The 22,010-nt window shown below is 42.1% G+C and overlaps 1 protein-coding gene across 5 annotated transcripts in view; it reads left to right on the top strand.

Annotated features, from left to right (window-relative positions):
* The window catches only part of LOC139352009 (interleukin-1 receptor accessory protein-like 1), a 228,129-nt gene that overhangs the window by 90,250 nt on the left and 115,869 nt on the right, over positions 1 to 22,010 (top strand). For all 5 annotated transcript variants that reach the window (XM_070994009.1, XM_070994008.1, XM_070994005.1 and 2 more), the window contains 2 exons: positions 10,822 to 11,008; positions 13,885 to 14,038. In XM_070994009.1, coding sequence (XP_070850110.1) covers positions 10,822 to 11,008; positions 13,885 to 14,038 — 341 coding nt within the window. The remainder of the gene's footprint in view (positions 1 to 10,821; positions 11,009 to 13,884; positions 14,039 to 22,010) is intronic.

Below are 22,010 nucleotides of genomic sequence, written 5' to 3'. Positions count from 1 at the left end.
GTGTGTGTCAAATCGAGGTGTCTCAGATGTTATACCCCAAGGACCTCTGCCGTATGCAGAGCGAAAACATCTGCAGTCGCGGAGTGTGTCACTTACTGTAGGGAGACAGAAAACACACACACATACACACTCGCGCGCAGGCCATCCGGGTGTTGAGAGGACACCGCTAAGTCCCCAGCGCTGCTGCAAGTGTCTCTGTAAGCCTATTTGCATTACAAAGTTCCTAATTCCTGCTATGTTATACCTCACTGACAGCAGAGACAGCCAAGTAAAAGCTGGTCTGGTTAATAATCATGAAAAGATAAAGGAAAAACATGGAGTAGATGTTTGGAAATGGTTCACCAGTGATCTCAAAGTATGTGATTTGGATAGATCCTAAGTGTGTCGACGTGTGACGTGTGTCAGCGCTCAAATGGTGCAATGTGCTGCAAGTGACTGCATATTATTTTAGAACCAAGTTCATCGTGATTTTCAGTGCAGAGCCACAGCTCACCTGACCTTCACCTCAAGCTTATGAAGTCCCTTCACTGGCCGCTCTGTGCGTGATCTTTCCATCCACCTTCTGATCCCAATGTGGCACGTTTTCACCATTGCTACACCTTTCATGCTCAAACGCAGCATAGCTTTGCTGATTTGATGCTTGTTAGTTGTTGCTCCTCTGGAATCTTTAGCTGTTCACTCATGGACTGTTCAATATATATTGAATTCTGAGTTGTTAGTTTCCAAAATAAGATGACAGCAGCAGGTCAAATGAGGCTTAGCTTCACAACAGTTAACACGCTCTGAGCAGCTGCATCAGCACATAAAGAGACCTTCCCTCTCACTCGAGCAGAAACGAGCACAGACCTAAGCACGCGCCGCACACACATTCAGCAGTTATAGGCATACAAATGGCAAAACAGACATCCACAGCGCATCGATTGCAGTGGAAAGAGCAGGGATTACAGTGTCAGATTAAGGACAGATGTAGCAGCACAGGGAGGATCCCATTTCTTGGCAGGTAGCTAATGTTTCACCTTTGACCCTTTTCACCAACGTTGGTATGCTGCCACTGTCCTGGTCTTATTAATGGGTTTCCTGCATGTCCTGCAATGCCGCGGCTGTCACAAGCAAAGGACAACGGGAAGGGGAAGATAACGAACCTGCACCTCGTCTGGCACCTTTGCACGCACACACACCAAGAACTCGAACGGGGAACACACACACATTAAAAAGCGCTTCCCACCCGTCCCAGACCGCAGCCATGTTGACTGTGTTAGTATTCGTGGGCAGGAGTGGCTGGTGATCTCTCAGGGAAGTGACAGTCAGAATGGGCCGTCTGGAACACTCTGTCATTCAGCCTGAGTCAGGGCCTGTCCAATTGATCCAGCCCAGCTGTCAAAGCCAATGAGAGACGCTAGACTAAGGAGCGGCAGGGACGGTTTGTGCTGCCAGGGGTTATGGATGATGTATAATATAAGAATGGTGTTTGTGTTATAAGCTACCTGGCAGGAGACAATCAGTTAGCTGTTGCTCTGTGGAATGGCTTCGGCGAAGAGGGCTATAACAATGGCACCCTGATGGATGTTTATTAATGGAGTTTATTTCTAAGTGCCGTGCAGTGCTGGTGCACATATTGATGAGTTTTTAAAGTCACAATGAAAGGAAGGAAGACTTTTTCATCCAATAATCTCACCAGATTTAAGACATACCCTGCCCCCAATTTACCTTTTGGCTTAATCTAGAATTTCTTTCCAACTTTTGACCAGTTTCACCAAGAAATGGGAAGTTATGAAAACATAGAGGAAATGGCATTTCCGTGAGACTTTCAGGACTTGGATTGGATTACACATAACCACAGCAAATTGTCTGAACATAATTTTCACGATGATAAATGTATTTACATCAAAGTGTTAGGTTAAGGTGAAGGTATGTTTACACCAAATTTCATCCATCAAGTGGATGTAGAAATATTTTAATGGATAACTGAAAGCTTTAACCTCATGGTGCCATAACAGTAAAGTAATTGAAGGGTTCAACAAATATCAATAAAGACATTAGAATTTGATTTCTGTGGACTACGCAAAAAATCGTGACAGTCAAACAGATCAGTCTGAACCAAAGTGGTGTCCCTGGAGCATCACTGCTAACCTATAAAGGTACTGCTTTTTATACATCTACAAGATCTGTGCTGTGACAGCCATGATGCCTGAGCTGCATAAACTTCCTCAACAGATCATCCAAAAAAAAGTAGTACAGCACAGATTCACCACAGCAGTGAGTGATGAGAGAAAAGAGCATCCCTCACATTACTGCTTTAAGAGGTTACGAGAGAGTTGGTGCCAAATCTCTGGCAGCAGTTATTCACAGTGCCCAGGTGGGGTTTTAGATAATTGTGTGATATGGATTTGCCAAGCTGCTTCATCCACAAGCCAGGGGTTATTGATGATGTTCCCCTATATTCAGTATTCTTTACACCTGTATGGAGAGACTGCTCTGTCGACACAGTGTTTGGACAGCCTTTTAGCTGGCTCTATGCGGTTTAGTAGAAGCTGTTTTCCAGCAGCCATTGTCTGTTGATGTATGGGCTGCTGTTTGGGCTCAGTCCACCTTTCACACCATGCTTTATTCTGCCGTGTGATGTGGCGGTGTGAACTTGGCCAGATATTCTCTCTGGACGTGTGACGCTACAATGGCAGTGTCAAAGAAGAGGGTGCACATGGAACTGTTTTGGGGCCAGGTGCTGGATGGTTACAGACTTTCATCTAGCACTCAAATGGGAATTGAATGCATTTGTAATGCTGTTAATTTGTTCATTAGTGAATCCAAAGTTTTTTTCTTTATTTTTCGCTGATCCGCATTCAAACTCTTTCATGTGTGCATTATAGTACATCAGTGTCATCAACACATGAACTGCTGTATTGCCAACAGATGTAACAAATACAGGCTATAATAAGAGGAAGCTGATTCAGTGAGTGGATAGTCCTATTGTACCATACGTGCAGTTAATGGGCTGGATTCATATTCATTTGCCTAACAATAATTTTGCCTACATGCATTCAGAGTTTTTTGCAATTATACATTGAATGTTTGCCCTGCTGCATTCAGCCACAATCAATTCATTTCTCCACCCCAGTCTTTGATGCTCCCCCCATTAATGTGTGCTTTTAGTGCCAGAACGATTGCACCTTATAACAGGAAGTACACTATAGCCACAAAAAAAAACCATTCTCTGTTTTTGTTTCATTTCTCCACGGGGTGCTCAGTAACCCACATTCATTGCTTGTATAATGGCAGCTCCAGTGTATTTAAGGCCTCATGCTCGAACCGTAGTGCTTGTTTCCCCTTAATGTGGACATTTCAGCATTTGAATTAACCAGAAACTGCAGATGTTTAGCATGCCACAGAGGAGCAATTCTGTTCCATAACATTGACTGACACTTAATATATTCTAGAAGACCCAGGCAAGCATATTGGCTTGCACTGTCAATGTGAAGAAGACACAACACTGAATTATTCAAAGTGAAGGACAAGATCAACATTGGTGCTTCCTCTTCTTTCATTTCCAGGCAGATCATTTAGAGTTGGCAGCAAAAACCTGTTTTGTTTAGGGTTTTTTTTGTTTTTTTGTTTTTTTGGCTTAACAAGATACAGGAGGTGAAGCCCAAACTGCAAAGTTGTGTTACTTGCTGTGCTTAGATGCATGTAGTATTTTGAATAATGGTCCCTTTTCTGGTTATAATCACAGTCTGGAAGACAAATCTATGTTCTCCTTTATGTGCCAATTACAAATATGATGTATAGTCCAAAGGAAAATACAGAATTGGTGCTATTGGTCTCTTTAAACACTACAAAACATGCAAGAAATATTTGTACATTACACATGTGTCAATATGTAAAAGGGGATTTTTATGGATCAAGTCAAAAACTCAAAATATATAATACTCAAATATACTGAATCGATACTGGCCGTATTTATTCAATTGCTCAGCAATTTTCATGTTCGTTGGGTGCTCTTTGGAGAAATTGGAATGTAAGTGTAATCCGCCATGTGCCTGCATAATGGCCTCACCCAGTTGGAGTGCATGCCCTTCACGCTTCCTCTGATTGGACATTTGTCCCATGCTCGATTCCATTTGATTAAGCCGAGCTCAAATGGCTCCTGGCTACAGGGAGCAAAGAGGGAGAAGGTTGGCTGTGGAGGTTTTTATATTTTCTTCTGGGAAACCTTGAGTCTGAGATCGCAATCTGCATGACTGACCAGGACAACTGAGCAGAAAGTCACATATGGCCAATTTTATTTATTTTCAGCATCTTCTGTTTATTTTAGACACTCATGCGGTATTTCGAAGATTTTTATTCATTTCAGTTCATTTTTTTTAACACACCAGGGAGTGCAAAATAACATCCAGGTTAAATATTTCCACAGATTTTATTCAGTCATATCCTCAGTGTCGCCTCCCCATATATCCAGCCTCTTGGCTCTCCTGGTCCACACTGAGTGGAGGAAGTCATCAAACAAGATGCCAAACCATTGCTATCTGATAGCAGGGACACTGACCTTCTCTTCCTCATATCTGATGGTGGTTTTTATCTGCCAGACAAATGTCAGAAATACCATTCCCCAAGCACAATCATTTTGGCACCACAGCCAACTTTTCCTCCCCCTCCCACGCTGCCGTCCCTCCCCGTTCCCTGTGGACTGTGAACGCCGGAGCTCCAAGCGAGACATCTGCAATACCGCAGCTATCAGTCAAACTGCCATACAGGAGAGAACTCACAGCTCGCCTGAATCCTAAGGGTGAGGGTAGAATAGGAAAGTGGCTGGGACAGAAACTTCACCAGAATTTCATAAAACTGAAAAAGCTCATTTATTTAGAGCTGATTCTGTATATTGAAAAGCATTCAAAGAGGAATCATCACCTTTGGACTGGCTTTTCGTTTATTTTTCAAAAGCAAATTACGCTATAAACTCCATGAAGTCCAAAAGTTCTGCACCCATGAAGATTCTCTGATAATGCTTTGAGCAACCTTTTGCTGCAAAATATGAGCAAACTGCTGCCTGATAAGCATACACAGCACCCTTTGCAATGGTCATAATTGATATTTTTTAACAGTGAGAAAAAAGTGTGACAGTGTGAAAGGGGTCATCTGTGGCGATGATCACCTGAATTATCAGCTTCCCTTGGCTTTGCAGAGCTTCATGGTGAGTTTCAGCTCATTGTTTAGCTGTCCAGCTGCAGCTTTACTGCTCCCATGGCGTCATTTTCAGCAAAACTCTAAAATGTAACGAAAAGCGTGCTTTATTTACATGTTGTATCTTCTTCACTAGCTCTTAGCCACTGGTAAAGCTACACCACTACAGCTTCTGGAAGGCTGTTTGACCCTCAGTGTCACAGCCCGTTCCAGCAGCAGCATCGCTTCCATGAGATGCTTTGTATTTGATATGCATAGCGGTATGGCTGCTCATACATTACACCCAGATGGCCTGGGGACCAATGAATAAGGTCATGACGGAGTTAGAAGAGAATACAGTGGAGACAAATTGTTTATGCTTGTTATGAAATCAGGTTGCTAGCATAACGATGAGTTGAGGGTGTCGCAGAATGGAAAATGAGTTCCCTGAAGGCATCGGCAGGGAAATGACTGACTAATGCGTTTGCACACGAGAAGTGCTGCTGTCAGTTTGAGACGCGCAGCTCAAGGGAAGGCTTGGAGGAACTCTGAGACTTGATAGGAAATAAGTTCTTGGGTTAATGTAGGTTTTTGGGATGAGATGATTGCTTTTGGAGCGGTACATGTATGTACTGCATTGTGCTTTTGTAGAATGGTAGTTTTAACAGTGTGGGGTCTTCCAGGGGTTTCCATTGGTTTCTAACAATTGCAATGAAAATACAGAATACAAAACAATTCAGCTTTGTTAGATGCCTTTAAATTCAACAATAGCGCCAGCCCTAATTTTTGTCTCTCATGTGTTACATTACATTTAAGTCACAAAGCTAAGCATCTGTTTTTTTCTGAAAAGTAAACCTGCAGATCCAAACCCAGATTGTTAAACAACATTTACCCCTGTTTATCTGAATCCTCCATCTTCCTCTAACCATCTGGTTAAAAAAAAAAAAAAAAAAAAAGAGTCTGTTTGCTGCACAATGAGATATATTTTAATCTCCTGCAAAGTTGTGACTGAATTTCTTGATCGAAAAAAGCCAATGTGTACAATGTGAAGCAAGCTTTAGAATCATATTAGTCATAGTCATATTTGTCTGATATTACTTTCCATTACTTCATTTTTTCATAAAAACTAGTGTGTGAATGTGTGAAGTTCAGGCTGTTTCTTTCTTTGTAGCTGGGCTTGTAAGGATTACACACGACACAAGGCAGAGGTACTGCTTTTCTGTCTTTATTTAGCATTTGCAGGTGCATGCTCGTATTTGAGGACACAGTGTGGCAAAACTAAATTAACCACAGAGGTGTGTGTGTTACTCCCTGAGAAATTGTGCACTACAAGACAAGAGAGAAAAGGGCAAGTGGAGGCAGGGACAAAGACAAACCACAAGCAGAGACAGGGAGAGAGAAGAGGTGGATGGGTTATAATTGAGGCAGGAGTCGATTGTTCCAGCATGGCAGACAAGTGCCACACTCTTAGACAGAGGCTAAGTAGGTGCAAGTTGGCCCACAGTCAGATTTAGGTTGCTGGGGTGCTTAATCATCCCGGGCTCGGCATAAGAGTTGACAGGTGAGTTATGAGCGGGCGCTACAAGTGGGAGCCCCACTCTTCCCACTGCTCACTATGACCTTCGCTCTCTCCATAAATAATGCAGGGACAATAAAGTACCGATTTAGGATAACTGGGCCGACCCTATCCTGATCTGGGTTAATCTTGGTTCGGAGGACAGGTGAGGTAGTGCTGGGGTCTGATGTAGGTTCATACCTGCGTCGTATCTCCGTCTCCAGCTCTGCGTCAAGACCACTTTTCTGACCCCTCTGACGTTTCTCAGCCTGGTGCCAGTTCGGACTTGGACCTGTCTTGCTCTCAGCCACTATTTGACGTTGACCAGACTTTTTCCTGCCTGTCTAAAGCCATTGTTACATCCGTCACTAAAGGGATGTGGCACATCCAATCATGCCAGGCTGCATTAACTGCTGCGTATGTGCTCTCTCAGGAAAGCTCTTGGCCGGCTCTAAATCTGCCCTCCACATCCTGACGTAAGCTTGGTTGACATTCGGAGCTCATCTCAGGTAAACGCTGACGCAAGGGGCTACAAGATGGATAGTACGCATGATGTCACTCATATGCTCGGGCTGATATGTTTCCATTTAGCTGGTACAATGTGAAGCCTAATGGAAAGGAATGGAAACAAGTGATGGGTTTTTAGAGCACAGCACACACTTTAGAAAACTTCATATAAAGATTAAATGGATCTAGTCATTAGGTGACAAATGAAAGTAGAAAACCTGGTTAATGATTTGAGAAACAAATTCAGATGCTTCCATGCCGTGCATTAGGACTCAATGGTTTCAATAGGGAGGCAATGTGAATCATATGCTTTCTAAACTAGGATCTCCATTACCTAAGGCCATGATGTCAGCAAGCCTGACACAGAAATCACTTGCTTAACATACAAGTATACACATTATATACATTGACAACACATTACTCACAAAGATTCATCCTGTGTGCAAGCAACATGAGTCATCCACTGTTTATTTATGTATTCCTTGTATTAAACACTCCTTTATAGAATAATAACACGATTTGGTAAAGAGTTGCATTCGGTTCGAGTTGCATGGCTCTGTAAATTACAGCCCATTTGAGGAGATTAGTCCTCAGTCTAGGTGGTAATAATTATGCCCAACTAGCCTGTCTGGTCAGATAGTTGTTTGTTTCTGGGCAGCCAGACTTCTTGTTTGTTCCGGTACATCTGAGCACAAAATCTCCTTCAAAGCTTCTATTTCTACCCATATTTCATAATATGTCGTGAAAGGCCTGTTTTGGTGGTAGTTTGAACTCCTTCCTTTAGCTGCAGCTCAGTGTAACATGGCCTTGAAGCTTTAGAATTGACTTACAGTCAGCTGCAATGCTGTATACTGTAGACACATACAAAAATTTTCACATCCAGTGTTCTGCTGAGGGACACTGTTATGAATTGGCAGATGCTAGCAACATCTTTTCTGAGCCTGATGCCCTGATCAGAGGAGGACATTTGCAGGGACGTTTTTGAAAAGATGGCTGCTTGGATGGAGAAATTGGGATGTTTTGCCTTCTTCGAAATAGGCTAGTTTTCCAGCTATTGCTAAAGTTATTGTAAATTGTTTATTACAAAATGACGAGCATAGTATGACACCTGCATTCACGTAGCGCTCAGTCACCCCTTTTGAAATGCTCATAATGTTCTGAGTTAACACGCGCAGGTCAGCATGCTGTATTAACTCTCTGCAGGGTTAATCCCTGTGGTGGGTTTATTTCACTGCCCTCTCATGACATTACGCCGAGGTTACCGTCAAATCAACCTTTGGACCTCTGGCCTTGTAGTACGTGCATTGTAGAACGTCATTGTCCACCAAAAGTAAGCTGTAATGAGTGATCAGCAATTATTTCATCATCCAGTTTCTATTAGAGGGGAGTTATTTTAATTAAGAGATTCATTAAGTGAGTTCATTAATTTCCCCCAGGTGTCATGAATACTCGGGAGAATTTCAAATCAATTCTGCTGCTGATTATTTAATATCAGAGCGAACAGTTGGCGATTTAAAGGGCAGATTCCGTCTGGTTTCAACCCCTAGTGGGGTAGATTCATTGACAGACGATGCAATAACAGAAAAACATGGATTAGACAGTGGATGGATTTGGTTTGGAGAGCACTAAATCTGAAAACAGCAAGTGCTGCAAAAATACATCTCCAAATTAACCAGCGAATATAACCAACGCAAAATCCCATGAGTATCTTGTAATAAGTAGAAACTGCTGTTTCTCCACAATATGCCAATCATGGTCCTTTCAGCAAGGTGCTTAACTCCTAACTGACCATTGCACATAATTTCACTGCGTTTGTTGCATATTGCAGCTCAAGTCCTCTGCCTGCCCTCCAGCTGTATACTGTAGTTGTCAGCCTGGCACTTCTCTCATATGATGTATTAAGGATGCTATCTATCATTGCCACGACATTGCATATCCCCTTCAGTTTGACACTTTTGACAGACACTCTCGCCCATTAATGCCATAGTCGCTCCTAGCTTGTTATCACTGTATCTGCAGTACGCAGAGGGTTCAACGATGAATGCTCAGTGCGTAGAATACTGTCTAACCTCTGGAGCGTGCAGAAGCAGGATAATTTTCCTGCTTAATTCTTTGGATAGGCTTTATGAATATTATACCTGCTGAGTGAATAGTCAAAAGATCACCCGGCTCCTCAGGCTCAAAAGGCAGCGTGATGGATGTGAAATGTTGGAAAGACATCGTAGGACAAAGTGTTGGCCCACACCATCGATCACTCATGCGGAGCAGATGACACAATTCTCCGTCTCCCTCTCTCTCCACCAGCGGGCGAGTTTATCAGCGCTGCCCAGAATATTTAACAGGGAAGAGAGCGCACCCGTGGGATCTCATTTGCACAGGTGTCCATCTGGTAGAAGTTGTCTGGGATAATCTCCACATCATGTCACATTTGCATCCGGGCTTCATGAAAATGGCACACTTGCCGCTAGCGGAGTGCGCTGCACTGGCCATTTCGAGGGGCCGAGGGATTGTTTGCCGACACTGTAGCAAAGACCAGTCTGTGTTGTGCTAATCCACGAGGCAGTTAATGCCGTGCAATTATGTAAGGATTTAACATGTTTGTAATTGTTTGTTGGTTCAGCTCAATTTGTGTAACCAGCTTTAGTTGGAAAATTAGCAATGAGATTTTCCTAAACACTGCCAGTTTGTTTGGTCTTTTAACCAGGAGGGATTTGCTGCAGTCAGGCCAGAGGACTTGTCAATTGTTGACAGTCTTATTAGCCAGTTTGGGCAAAGAAAAGGTGCTCTCATTGAATTAATTGATCATCAAGGACCTTTGCTTCTGTTTCCCTCCTTCAATTGCACAACGTTCGCACTCAATCAATGTTTTCATTGATTCCCATGTTCTGTTAAGAATTACTCTATTATTACTAAGCAGCTGCACATGCATAGCAGCTGTATCTTTTTCTCTCCTGTGGCTGTGGAGCATGGCTCTCGTGTATGGGCAGGAGTAGATCTGATCAGGATCCCTGCATGGTTCTGCACGCACACAACAGCGCTCGATTGGTTCAGTATTTACGAGACAAGAGTTCAGGGCAACACAAATCCACTGAATCCTGTATCCTGCAATACCAAGCAGTAAAAAGAAATGTTTATTCCACCGTGGATGAATATTCACCAGTATCTGTGAGCCCAGGCAAGCATGTAGTCTCCAAACATCACAAGTAATCTAGCATTTTACGCCCCCTCTCACTTGCATTATAAATTCTCTTCTTTATGTGTATGACCTGAGCAGCTACAGTACATCAATTGTAGCAAGTAATTTTCTGCTAGCTCCAACTGTATCTGCTTAACAGATGAAAACAAAAGGCTCAATCAATCTTCAAGTGGTGTTGACATTCAGAGCTATTGCTCCATATTACTGCCCGTGTCTCTACACACAACATTACATATACATACGCACTTTTATTATTCCATTGGAAGGGATGTTTCTTTCCGTCTCCCGCTGCTGCATGGAATCCAATGCGAAGCTGGAGATGGACTGCTGTGCTGCATCTGGCAAGACTTCATTATGATCCAAACTCATTTATTTCTGCGACTGATTCATTAAATTTGTATTTTTGCAGGAACTCCACATACTGCATGAAGGTGTCCATGTCTCTCACGGTGGCGGAGAATGACACGGACCTCTGCTACAACTCCAAAATGAGGTTCTTCGAGAAGGCAGAACTAAGCAAAAGCAAAGACATCACCTGTCCAGGCATTGAGGATTATATACAGACGGGAGTGGAGCCTGATATTGTGTGGTACAAGGTGAGAAACACTTTTTTTATTTGCTGTCCGCACAAAAAGTCACTGATTTAATATCTTTTTAAATGAAGAGGTCCAAGATGTAGTCTACACAAAGACTTTTGTCTGACACCTGAAACCCATCATGCACATTTCTAGAAATGGAACCTTTCAGTTAAAATTGAAAAGCCTCTTCACAGGAAGTTCTTTCATGTATTTGAAGAATATCTGAATTAAGGTCAGCTATATTCAGATTTAATTAAACTTGTGAAACTAGCATCAACTAAATAAACATATAACAAGCGAAAATAAATTGATTTGGAATTCAAACTTTCTCTTCCCCCTCGTGGAGAGTTGTGATGCCCACAGTGTAACCGACCCAGTCAGACCTCCGGCGCCTGACAGGCCACTTTGACAGAGCTGTTAGGCGACGCTTGGGGGCCAATTCATCAAATGGGAAAGTGTGCCGGATTAGGTGGCCACAATGCGTCTTCGGTTTCCCACTGAATCAAATTAAAATAGCAGATAATGACTGTGGGCTCCACACCCTCCAGTTATTGGCTCTTGCTTTGTCAGTGGGGGCTGATTGAATTCTTGGAGGCCTGTCTTGGACCACAAACCAAACCCACAGTGCCCCAGTTTCCTTTCCCTCAGGTGTTCTGTGGCCCAAAAGCTGAAAGGACTTGGCTGTTTCTAGAATTCTATGCTTACAGTTCTTCATATTCACCACCTACATGACAGTATGCTGTGGAAACATAGAATATGAGTCTCCACCCAAGAGTCCCCTGAGTGCAGGTGGAAGTTCATGTGAATCTTTGTGATGTTTTAATCTAAACTTTTCACAACCTTCCCTTGAAACATTTCAGAATACATCAGCAGTTGTCAGCAAAAGCTTTCCAAGTATTTGGTATGGAAACCTGTACCTATCCCATACCTACATGTACCAAACCCTGGATCTGTTTTGCATTTCCACCGCACACAATACTCTTAAATGTACGGAGGGTTGTTGGGAAACAACAGAAAAAACTTTCCTTGATCTTCAGTGGCATGCAGCCTACAGCATATGCTGTACATTTACTGCCAGATTGACAGCTTGCCACACACACACGCACACACACACACACACACACGCACGAAGCACTGAGCTAAGCTACTCTTGCAACCACACAAACACAATGGAGGACACTTAATGTTTCGTGTTCTTTTGTTTTCCACATGTGTTTGTTTAATACAACAAATAGGCAAGCTTTGTTTGAGAAGAGGCTGCAGGCAGCGAGACAAAAGACTGCTGAACGACAGGAGAACTGGGAAATCTGACATCCGACAGCAGACGATGAGATGTCTCCGGTTGCTCCGATTAACGAACTGCAGTGTTTCTAGCTCCACCTTTAGATATCAGATCAGTGTGTTAGGTACCTCAACAGAGACAGAGGGGTAATGAAAAAATGGGAATCATCTGTTCATATATATATAGAAAATATAGGCCACAGAAGACACCATTTCTTTTCTCTTTTATATTTCCTGGTTCCCACAAGTGTACCACATTTCAGATAAGTATGTAAAAATACAAAGGTTGAAATGGTAAACGGCATCCTAATGTGTACCAAACCTATCCAAAACCTTCCCAAAAGGGTTAAAATCTGTTTAAGATTTCCAAAAATAATATATATGTAACTTTAAACAGATAAACTCTCATACCTAATGACAAATATATTAAGGCCTGCAAGTACTCACAACAGCTATGCTGACACACACGCCGGTTTACAACACACAAGCTTTCAGCCCCAAAGACATGACAGGAGTTTTGAAAGAGACTACAGGCATTAGAAATACGATAGCTATGTTGAGGACGACGTCGAATCAGCCCTCCTCAAAACAGCCAAGGCACAGATACTGAAGCATGAATGAAACGACCGACAGCCTCTCAGCTGGTGTTCAGTTTATGAAACTGCACCTCATCACACACATGAGGACAGCTTCTACACGTGATCTGCAAAGCCAAAAATACCTTTCAAGATTGGAAAATACCGCATACGACCGCTGCACAGCTCTTTTTCCTTCTGTCCACCTCTGCTCTTTGTCCACACAGATGTGATTTGTCTCATTAGCTTATACTCTTATTGAAAAGAGATGGATTGTTGCTATATATTTAACTCTGACACAGATCTTTCTCCATGTATGCAAAGATGAAACAAGCTCAGTTTTCCAGAGGATTAAAAAATCTAATACATGATTCGACCTCTTAAAACTGTTTCTTTTGGAAGTTATGTGACAGCTTTTGATGCTAAAGTAACTTCCTGTTTAAGCCATGCCTCCTAGAAGTTGTGTTTATATGCAACTAATTAACAACAGCAAATACTGTACTGTAAATATACTGCACAATTCAACTTTTTATGGTCATGTTTATGCACTGGCAGCACTTGGTTAATGTTAGGGAAAGATCATAGTCTGTTGTAATACAGAAAAAGTCAGCAGCGATCACAATCTCTCATTAACCAAAGTGCTTTTTGTTTGTGACCACAGTCATCCAATCCCATAAATCACAGTTTAAAACAGCGTTTGTGTCTGTGCAACAGGGACGCACCAAACCCCTGTCTGAAATCTGGCATAATTTGAGAGTTTGTGTATTGATGTAACTGTGTGGAAAGCTGCTGTAGTTCTTTCAAAGGATGTTCAGTAACAAGAGGCTCTCTATGGATTTAGCTTGTTTTCATTCAATATGTTCAAAGATAAGACAAAGTATAAAGTCTCCTCTCTGTTGGTAATGATTAGAGATGTGCAAGTAGAAGCATGTTTCTTGTTGATTTGAAGCAATGGTTACACTTGAACGCTGACAGTGACACTACAGTTTATTCTAACATTCCATACCCTTGTGGTCTTTTTCTGTTTTTGAAATAAAGGAATGCAAGCCAAAGCAGTGGAGACAAACCATAGAAAGGAGAAGGGACACTCTGTCCATCAAGGAAGTACGGGAAGATGACATTGGGAATTATACCTGCGAACTACAGTTTGGGAACTTCGTGGTACGGAGGACGACTGAACTCTCCGTCACAGGTAAAGAACAAAACCTACACTTCTTCGATGATGCAAATGATGGCACCATCATCTCTGCTTGCTTGTGTTGAATTGTTAAAACGCTGGCATTTGCAGGAAGAGGCACAGAGAGCCTGAACCTCCGCGGTGCTTGCGACAGCAGAAAGGAATGTCAGTAAGCGTGCACCGAAAGCCTCAGTGCAAATACATTTATATTTAATCCCTTTCAAAACAAAGGCATTTCCAAAAAAGGCTGGTATCGTCGTTGCTGCTCATGTGCACCATTGGCCGTCTGATTGTTTTCCGCAGATTGCGTTTCTTACATGGTGAGCTGGCAAAAGAAATGTGGCTTCAGGTTGTTGTTGTGTTTTTTAAGTCAGCTTTTTAAAGCTGCTCACGGCACCTTTCACCAAAGTGTCGCAGTCAATAGCGTTGTTGTCTCTGTGACGTCGGGGCTGCTTTAATTGCTAAGTAGAGGAACTCACACAGAGCCACTTTTTCTTAAGGCTGTTGAAATATTTAAGGCTGAATCCTAAGTGGGTGACAGATTGCTTGCTACTGATGCTGTCACAGCCAAGGTTCACACAACAGGCACTGGGGGCAGGGAGAACCCAAAATATACCTCTAATTAGCAGCAACTTTACCTTTTTTGAGGGTATCTGATTGGAGTTAGTTCTCAGTGTTGACCTGATTGATGTCAAAATGCTTCTAGTTAGTTAAACTTTACCCAGCTTTAAATAGTAACAGCACCAGGGACAGTTTAAAATGATCCTATATATTACAGTACCAATCTCCTCCATTATATGCTGTTTTTAAAAGGTCATTTTAAAGTGGAGCTCAGGCTCTTTGGAGTGAAAGTGTTCTGCTGCTTCCGACAAGTTCACATGACAGCTCCTCCTCTCTTAGACTTCTCTGTCGGGCCTCACATTTCCTGTGGTGGCTCACGTCGGCAGCGGACGCAGGCTGAAGCAGAAGTGGAGAGGTTATGGACGGATAGCGGGGCTGTTATTTTTCAGCGCAGCTGCCAGCGCACGTTGTGGGTGTGAGGTTCAGACAAAGTGTTTGCTGTTAACTGCTACCTGATTACACTTTATAGTCCCTTTAAAGACACAAAGACAGACTCCGGTGAAGGCCGTGCGAAGCCGTAAATCATATTCTCACCAGCCTGAAAATGTCATCCTGGGGGAATCGTCATAATCTCTCTATCTACTTTGGAGACATTCAGCATTTTAAAACAGGTGGCAAAAGATGACTGATGATTGGCAACGGCGGTAGAGGCGACATTTATCATTTTTTAGACAGAAATATACTCTTCCACCTGTGTCTGTGTGGGTTGTCTCCCACATCCCGCCTGCCTGCAGGTGTGAAGGCGTCTCTTTTTTAGCTTTTTCATCGACCAGAAACCTTTCCAGGATGTTTCCTGTCTCTCTCCCAGTGCATGCTGGGACAGGCTCCAGTCCTCAGCCCTCAGAATCCTTAAACAGTCCAGAAAATGGATGGGCAGATGTGAGTGCATTTGATGGCCTGATTTTAGATGAAGTCAGTTTGTGTGAAGGAAAGGAAGCGATTGCTCGTTGTGGGCAGAATTTCAGTCTTATAATTTCTTTTACTTTTATAGAGAAAATGGCACTTTAAAATAATGCAATGAGTCTTTGGTTACATAGTGGTACAGTACTTTATTAGTATGCTTTGTACCTTTTATGATGCACAGATGCAAATATATAGTTTCAACCAAAATTGACTTAAACTGTAAGTTACAAGGTGCAATTTTGGCTCGAGGTAAGAGAAGTTTGTTTGAAAGTTCTCATTGTTCTTTGTGAACTTGGAGTGCTTTTTATCTTTGGAGACCAGTGCCAGTGTTCACTTGGCTTGGTTGCTTTCCTTTTAGGCAGAACGGCCTCTGAGTTTTGGGTTTATGCTTTTATTTTTCTGTTTTCTGGTGAGGAAGTTTGGAGTTTTTTGTGCGTGGTGTTTTCTTTTGTGCCGCCGCGGTAGCTGTACTCATCATGCTAACTACCTAGTTCCTTTGATCTGTTCTATTTCTGTCCGCTGTTGCCACCTCAGTACACACTAAGCACATCACGCCCTGCAAAGAAGGAGATTTCACTCTTGGAAAGAACTCCTCCGCATGGTGTCCTTCACGAACTGGCAAATCGCTCTTGAATTAAACACCTTGAACTTGGTTTTGTTATCAACAATTAAAGACACGTGACCCGGTCAGTCTGCAGGATTACAGTTTCAGTGATCTTCACTACGCACTCACTACCTGTGTGTTTGCAAAACACTCAAGTCTGTCTAATTTTCTCAATTAAGCATAACAAGCCTTCTAGGGTTCACTTGTTTAGGAAATTGTCCAACATGTATTTCCATTACATAGATTAAGTATGCAATTAAAAAGGAGTAAAGCACAACATCACAAAAGCAAAAAAAAAAAAAAAGCTCTACTAACTAAGAGTGAGCCGTTACCCCTAATACCATAATATACTAAACACAATGCTTGGGAACTTGTGAGGTGGGAAATTTGGCGTATATGCCATTGAAAATGACAGAACATATTTTTCTTCTCTCCCTGAAAACCACACAGGGTCCGGTACATTTTTGTTTGTCCGACAAGCGCTGGCCGTTTGAGTTGTTGGCTGTGCTTGTCGACACAGAAGCAGTCATAAAATGGTGTTTAAGTCGTGTTTGTTATAGTCATCTATATTGTGATATGAAGGGGCCGCTTGACCAATCACAAGCTGCACTTGAGAAAAAGTTTAGTTTCAGGAACTTGTTGCTAAAGAAGATGGAGAAGAGTAGAAATGGAAGCAGAACCTGTGATAAATCCTACACAATACTTTATATGACAGTAATCACATTCCTGCAGGGGAAAGGAATAGAGATCTGTGGTTCAGGCCTGACCTTTCTATGTGGGATACTGTCTTTTTTAGATTGTGGACTAAGTATACATGAACCTTTATGTAATATTTTCATCAACCTCCCACAGATGAACCCAGCTCACCGTCCCAACCCTTGTCACTCCCGTCTTTATCAACAGCCTACAGGCCCTCTCGCAGCAGTGCAATGGGACAAAAGGTCAGATTCCATTTGATTATAATGAGCACCGCTAAAATCATAATGAGCTCCCTCGCTGGGTAATTGGAAGCGACATTCATTTTTAAATGAAATTTGGAGTTTTACGATTTCTTTGTGCGGCGCGCCGTTTGATGTCTCAGATTAAACGCCACAGAATAAAGGAGAAGCGATGAAATAGATATACAGGGGAGCAGCAACTTTGGTGTGTAAAATAGACTGTCAGTGCAGCTAATGAGCTGGGACTGATGCTGTTAACCTGCTTTTCTTATTTTGAACCAGCGCACAATGAGGTGTGTTTGGAAGAGGAGGGCATGTAGCATGAGTATGTAAATAAGCGCAAAGCCTGAGAGGAGGAAAACAATCGTGAAAATATCTCTCCACATAAAACGTCTCTGCTCTCCTCTTTCAACTGGCTGATGCACTCAACTGATATTTGTCACGTCCTTTGAGACTGAGCGTTTTAAATAGACAGATATGATACTCCAGTAGCTTTGTGGCTTCAAGTCATTCTCGTTGCAAAACTCATTCCGACAGTCTTTCAGTCTGCCACAGTCAAAAGTGAACAGTGGCTTCTTGCTGGATAGCACTATTCTATTTCTAGCGTCTTGCTTACCACTGAATATTATTGCACAGCGACTCGACTGGTTGGAAATGAAAGGGAAAGTGTTTTGCTTCCTCAGCTCAACCGCTGCTCTTGAATGATGTTGGAACCTTTCCCTTGATATGTGTTTTCTGCTGTGCATTTGTACGCTAGAGGCTATTTTCTGCGAATGTAGACAATAAAGAATAACAGAAACGCAGTACAAGTATAGAACATGGATTTCAAGGGTAGAACACGACTGTGGCTTTCATGTTGAGTTTTCAGGAACATTACAAGGATAAGGACAAACTGGGGACTTTAAATAACACAGCATTTAGTCATCATGATAAATTAGGATCAGAAAACTCATTTCAACATGTTTGGGTGAGATAATGTTCAGTTATGGTTGGGCGCTATCATGGCACACTGACCCCACACTGATGTGGTATTAACGTGCTCTGTACCTGAATATCTCATCTGAATCAGAAAAAAAAAGACATGTTAATGCAAGGTTTAAAGGCATGCACAGTGCTTTGTAATGGTAATGCGATCAGATCACCCAGACCACACCAGGAGGGGGTCTGGCTGGCAGTCACTTGTCAAAAAGCAGCTCCACAGATAGAACAGAAAGATTATTGAGCGGTTACACTTCAGGTGATTCTCGAGGGACCCTACAAATTGCAGGACAAGGGTCATGTGATTGATGGCAATTGCTAAGCTAAGCTAGTACAAGTGCTAAAAAGCTTCTTTAGCACTGATTCCCTTTTTACTTTTTTATATTTTGGACTTTCCATGAGAGTATTTTGACCTGAGAGACATCGTTTGTTCTGCTAGTCTAATTTGCGTTTTGGGATGCAATTACAGTTTGAATAGAAACTAGACAACAAGAATACAAGATCATATATCCAGGCGCTTTATGTTAATATGGAGGGAAAATAGGATCTTTGGGAAAAGTGATGGCAGTGATTCCTCGGCTGCCATGACCAAGCTTACCATGTCAGCGAGTTAACAAGCTGGAATTATCAAAAGACAGTGACGCAGAGTAAGTCATCATTTAGAAACTCAACCAGCCTCTCTCAACAAACATCCCTCCAATATGAACAGCACAGACTTTCGAGTAAACTCTTCTTTGTTTTCTTTGGAGTCATTGTTTTTTGCATCCTGACCCGTCACATCTGGGATGTCATTGCCAATAATATACGCCTTGATGAATGCTGTTAAAGCTGAAACATATTGATCTTTTCATGCTTCCGTCTAGTCTATTGTTCCCCAGGAGCTGCTAAATGACTTCAGCTTTGCTGAGTAAAAATAAATGTGGCATTTGTTTTGGTGGTGGCAGTGAGAGCAACACAGACAGCTTGTGGCAAAACAACACCAGCAGTAGAGTTAAATCACTCCAGATCTCCAGTATTAAATCGTGCACAGTATGAACTCATTTGGTGAACACTAAAATGTTAACAGGGCCTCTATGTCCTTGTTAATCCTAATAAACTGTTTACCTCTTCAGCTCAATATGACACCACCGCCTCTCTTATGCCTCCATTCTGCGTTTCTTCTGCCAGCACCATTTGGTCGCCATTATCAATTTCCAGTCTCATCCCAGAGTTGACTCGTTAGCATATGAAGGAGGTTGGAATATAATTGGTCCTTTAATTGATGGAAGATAATTAATCTGGCCAAGGTGCCGGTGGAAAAGTGAAGACGGCGAGTGGATTCAAAAAGAAATCTTTTCTTTTGACTTTCAGGCACCGTGTAATCAGTAGGTGTTTGATGAGGTTTATACATTTTGTCATTACCTTTGATATTTTGTCAGTTTATTAGAGAACGCCCTCATAAATAAATATGAAGCTTGTCATTATTCTGTAAGTCTGCTGTGATTCGAATTCATCGCCTCCTGCTGTGGCTGGTGGTGCATTTCGACTGTGAATCCTCCAGAGTGAGAATTATTCACTGCAGCAGGGCATGGTTAACTTGCAAAACTTAAAGCTTCTTCTGTGTTTACTGTTTGTGTCGTAGCCATTAGATGTAAGTTTGTGCCTAAGTTGCCTCAAAGAAATCTGGCGGATCTCAGTGGTTGGTTCACTTTTCTGGAGCGGTAGCACTGGCACCTTAGAGTACTTTTTGAACCTTTTCCATGGCTGCTTGGACCCTGGCTTGTTTTTATCTCTCTTGATGAGACATAGAATAGCATGATGGGAAAATGAGGAGGAGGAGGAAGGGATTCAATGACACAATATGTTTGTGTGAAGAGTGCATGCCTGCCAGACTGTAAAGCTCACACTGCAGTTACTAAAGCATATTGAACGGGCAGACCTATTTTAACAGTGTGGGTGATGGAGCTGTTAGAATTATTTGGCTTTTTAAATGGTATTTCCATAATTACATTTGCTAAGTAATTTGCAGAAAAAGAAGTGTCTTGCATGACTATAACTACAGCATTTGCCAACTGATAAAAGGTTATTGTGCTGCATTTAAAATATGCCACGAATATGCTTTCCAAAAGGAAAAGTACATGAAAATGGGCACCTGTGAAAATACAGTATCTGCATGAACATTAATTTTACGGCCACTTGAGGGCAGCAGAAACAACCTATAAACCCCACGCTGGCATGTTATCACCTTTTATTTACACATCCAGCATTCACAAGCATCCAGTGGGTTTTATCAAGCTTTTTGGCTGAAAGCAACTTTGCGCTGTGCGTGGGAAGAATGATAAGAGCAGTGAGAGTTAACTACAACAGTGAAGTCATGGGCCATAAAACCAAAACAATTAGTTGAAAGATGCTGAAAAGCTCTGCAGGTCACTGAGCAACCTTGACACGTAATCACTTGATCCATTGTTAACATAAAATATTGATTATAGCATTATGTTTAACCTCAAAAGAAAAGGCAAATATTCAGTCATGCATAGACAGCACCTTTATATTGAATGCACTTATCTTGTCTTTACCAGCTGTTAGAGAGCTTTCTACCCGCATACGACCACTATTGTTACATGAGTTCTGCACAACTGTCCCAATTGGCAGAAGATTTAAAGCTGGAAAACGGGGAGTTTAGTTGAAATTATGTTGTCACGCAGCATACATATGACACCTGACATAAAACGTGAGCTTTTCTTGAAACAAAAAAATGAGCGACAGAGCGATAAATGATGAAGCTGGATGGAAAGGAGGGAGAACGGTCACCAGCGAGATGTATAGTGTGTACTGTCAGCGTGCAGAATCTCTGCTAGGAGGAAGCCTGTTACGAAATGTACTTCAAACTAAGTGAAGAGCTCTTAAAGCATGTTGGATGGCTTTTTGATCAATTGGATTTTTTTTTTTTTTTTCATGTGCCCTTCTGCTTATTCTTTTAAATGGAGTGCTGGATAAGGGTGCTTGTCTGTCTTAGAAAAAAAAAATGCTCTAAATCACCAAAATAAACAGCAAGAATGTGCAAAAGACATAAATTACCAAATCTAAAAACGTCTTTTTTATCACTTCCTTTTTCTGTTTTGTCTCGCCATTTGTCACACCCCGCCCCTGCCATACTCTCATACCCCAGCCAAGACCAAATATCAATCAGGTGAGAGGCAGAACCCGAGGCTTTCCTTTACAGCCAATAATGAAAAGTCTCAAAGAGGGCTTCGACAGTGGCCTTTTCTTTCTTCTTCTTCTTCCACAATCTAAATTGCAGTTGAGTATTGCACCAAATTGAAGGCCTCATTGAGAAAGGACAGAACCATGATAACATCATTCAGGATTTCCTGTTCTTTTGGCTTTAAGATGCTGAAAGTTCTCAGCTTTTGGCACTGAACCAGATATAGACTGAAAAAAAAGTCCTTAAATCTGCACAATGCAAGAGGATATTTTTCCAAGCAACCTCTTCCTCATCTTACTTCCCTTGAATAAACTGTCCTTGACCTCCTCTGAGACAGAGACAAACAGCAGAGGTCAACAGAGACAACTTTAGTAGAGGACTCTTACCTTGTAGAGATGGTCTTTGGCACAACTAAGAGCAGTGTAAGAAAACAGTGAAAGCTTTCCACTTTGCTGAGACCGTTGTTGGGCCACTTTGCTCTTTAGAAAGCCCAAATGGCAGCGAGTGCTATCCTTGAAACAATGTGTGGGAATCACCTAAAGGTCACATGACTGACATTTTATTTTCTTAATGGCTGCAAAGGCCAGAGGTTATGAACAAATTATTTTCACAGAGGCGTCACGCACCAGCTCACTCATTCACCGCCATTAACAAGGAAGTTTTGCATTTTCACTCAGCTTCAATTTATTGCTCGCTGCGCTCCGGCGAAGATTTCCCACCACTGACCACACCACATGTCAGAATTTTAATTTGGGTTTA

This window comes from Chaetodon trifascialis, chromosome 24 (assembly GCF_039877785.1).
Source record: "Chaetodon trifascialis isolate fChaTrf1 chromosome 24, fChaTrf1.hap1, whole genome shotgun sequence".
Classification (NCBI taxonomy): Eukaryota; Metazoa; Chordata; class Actinopteri; order Chaetodontiformes; family Chaetodontidae; genus Chaetodon; species Chaetodon trifascialis.
The sequence above is the reverse complement of the archived record's forward strand: the minus strand, read 5'-3'. Positions and strand labels throughout refer to the sequence as shown.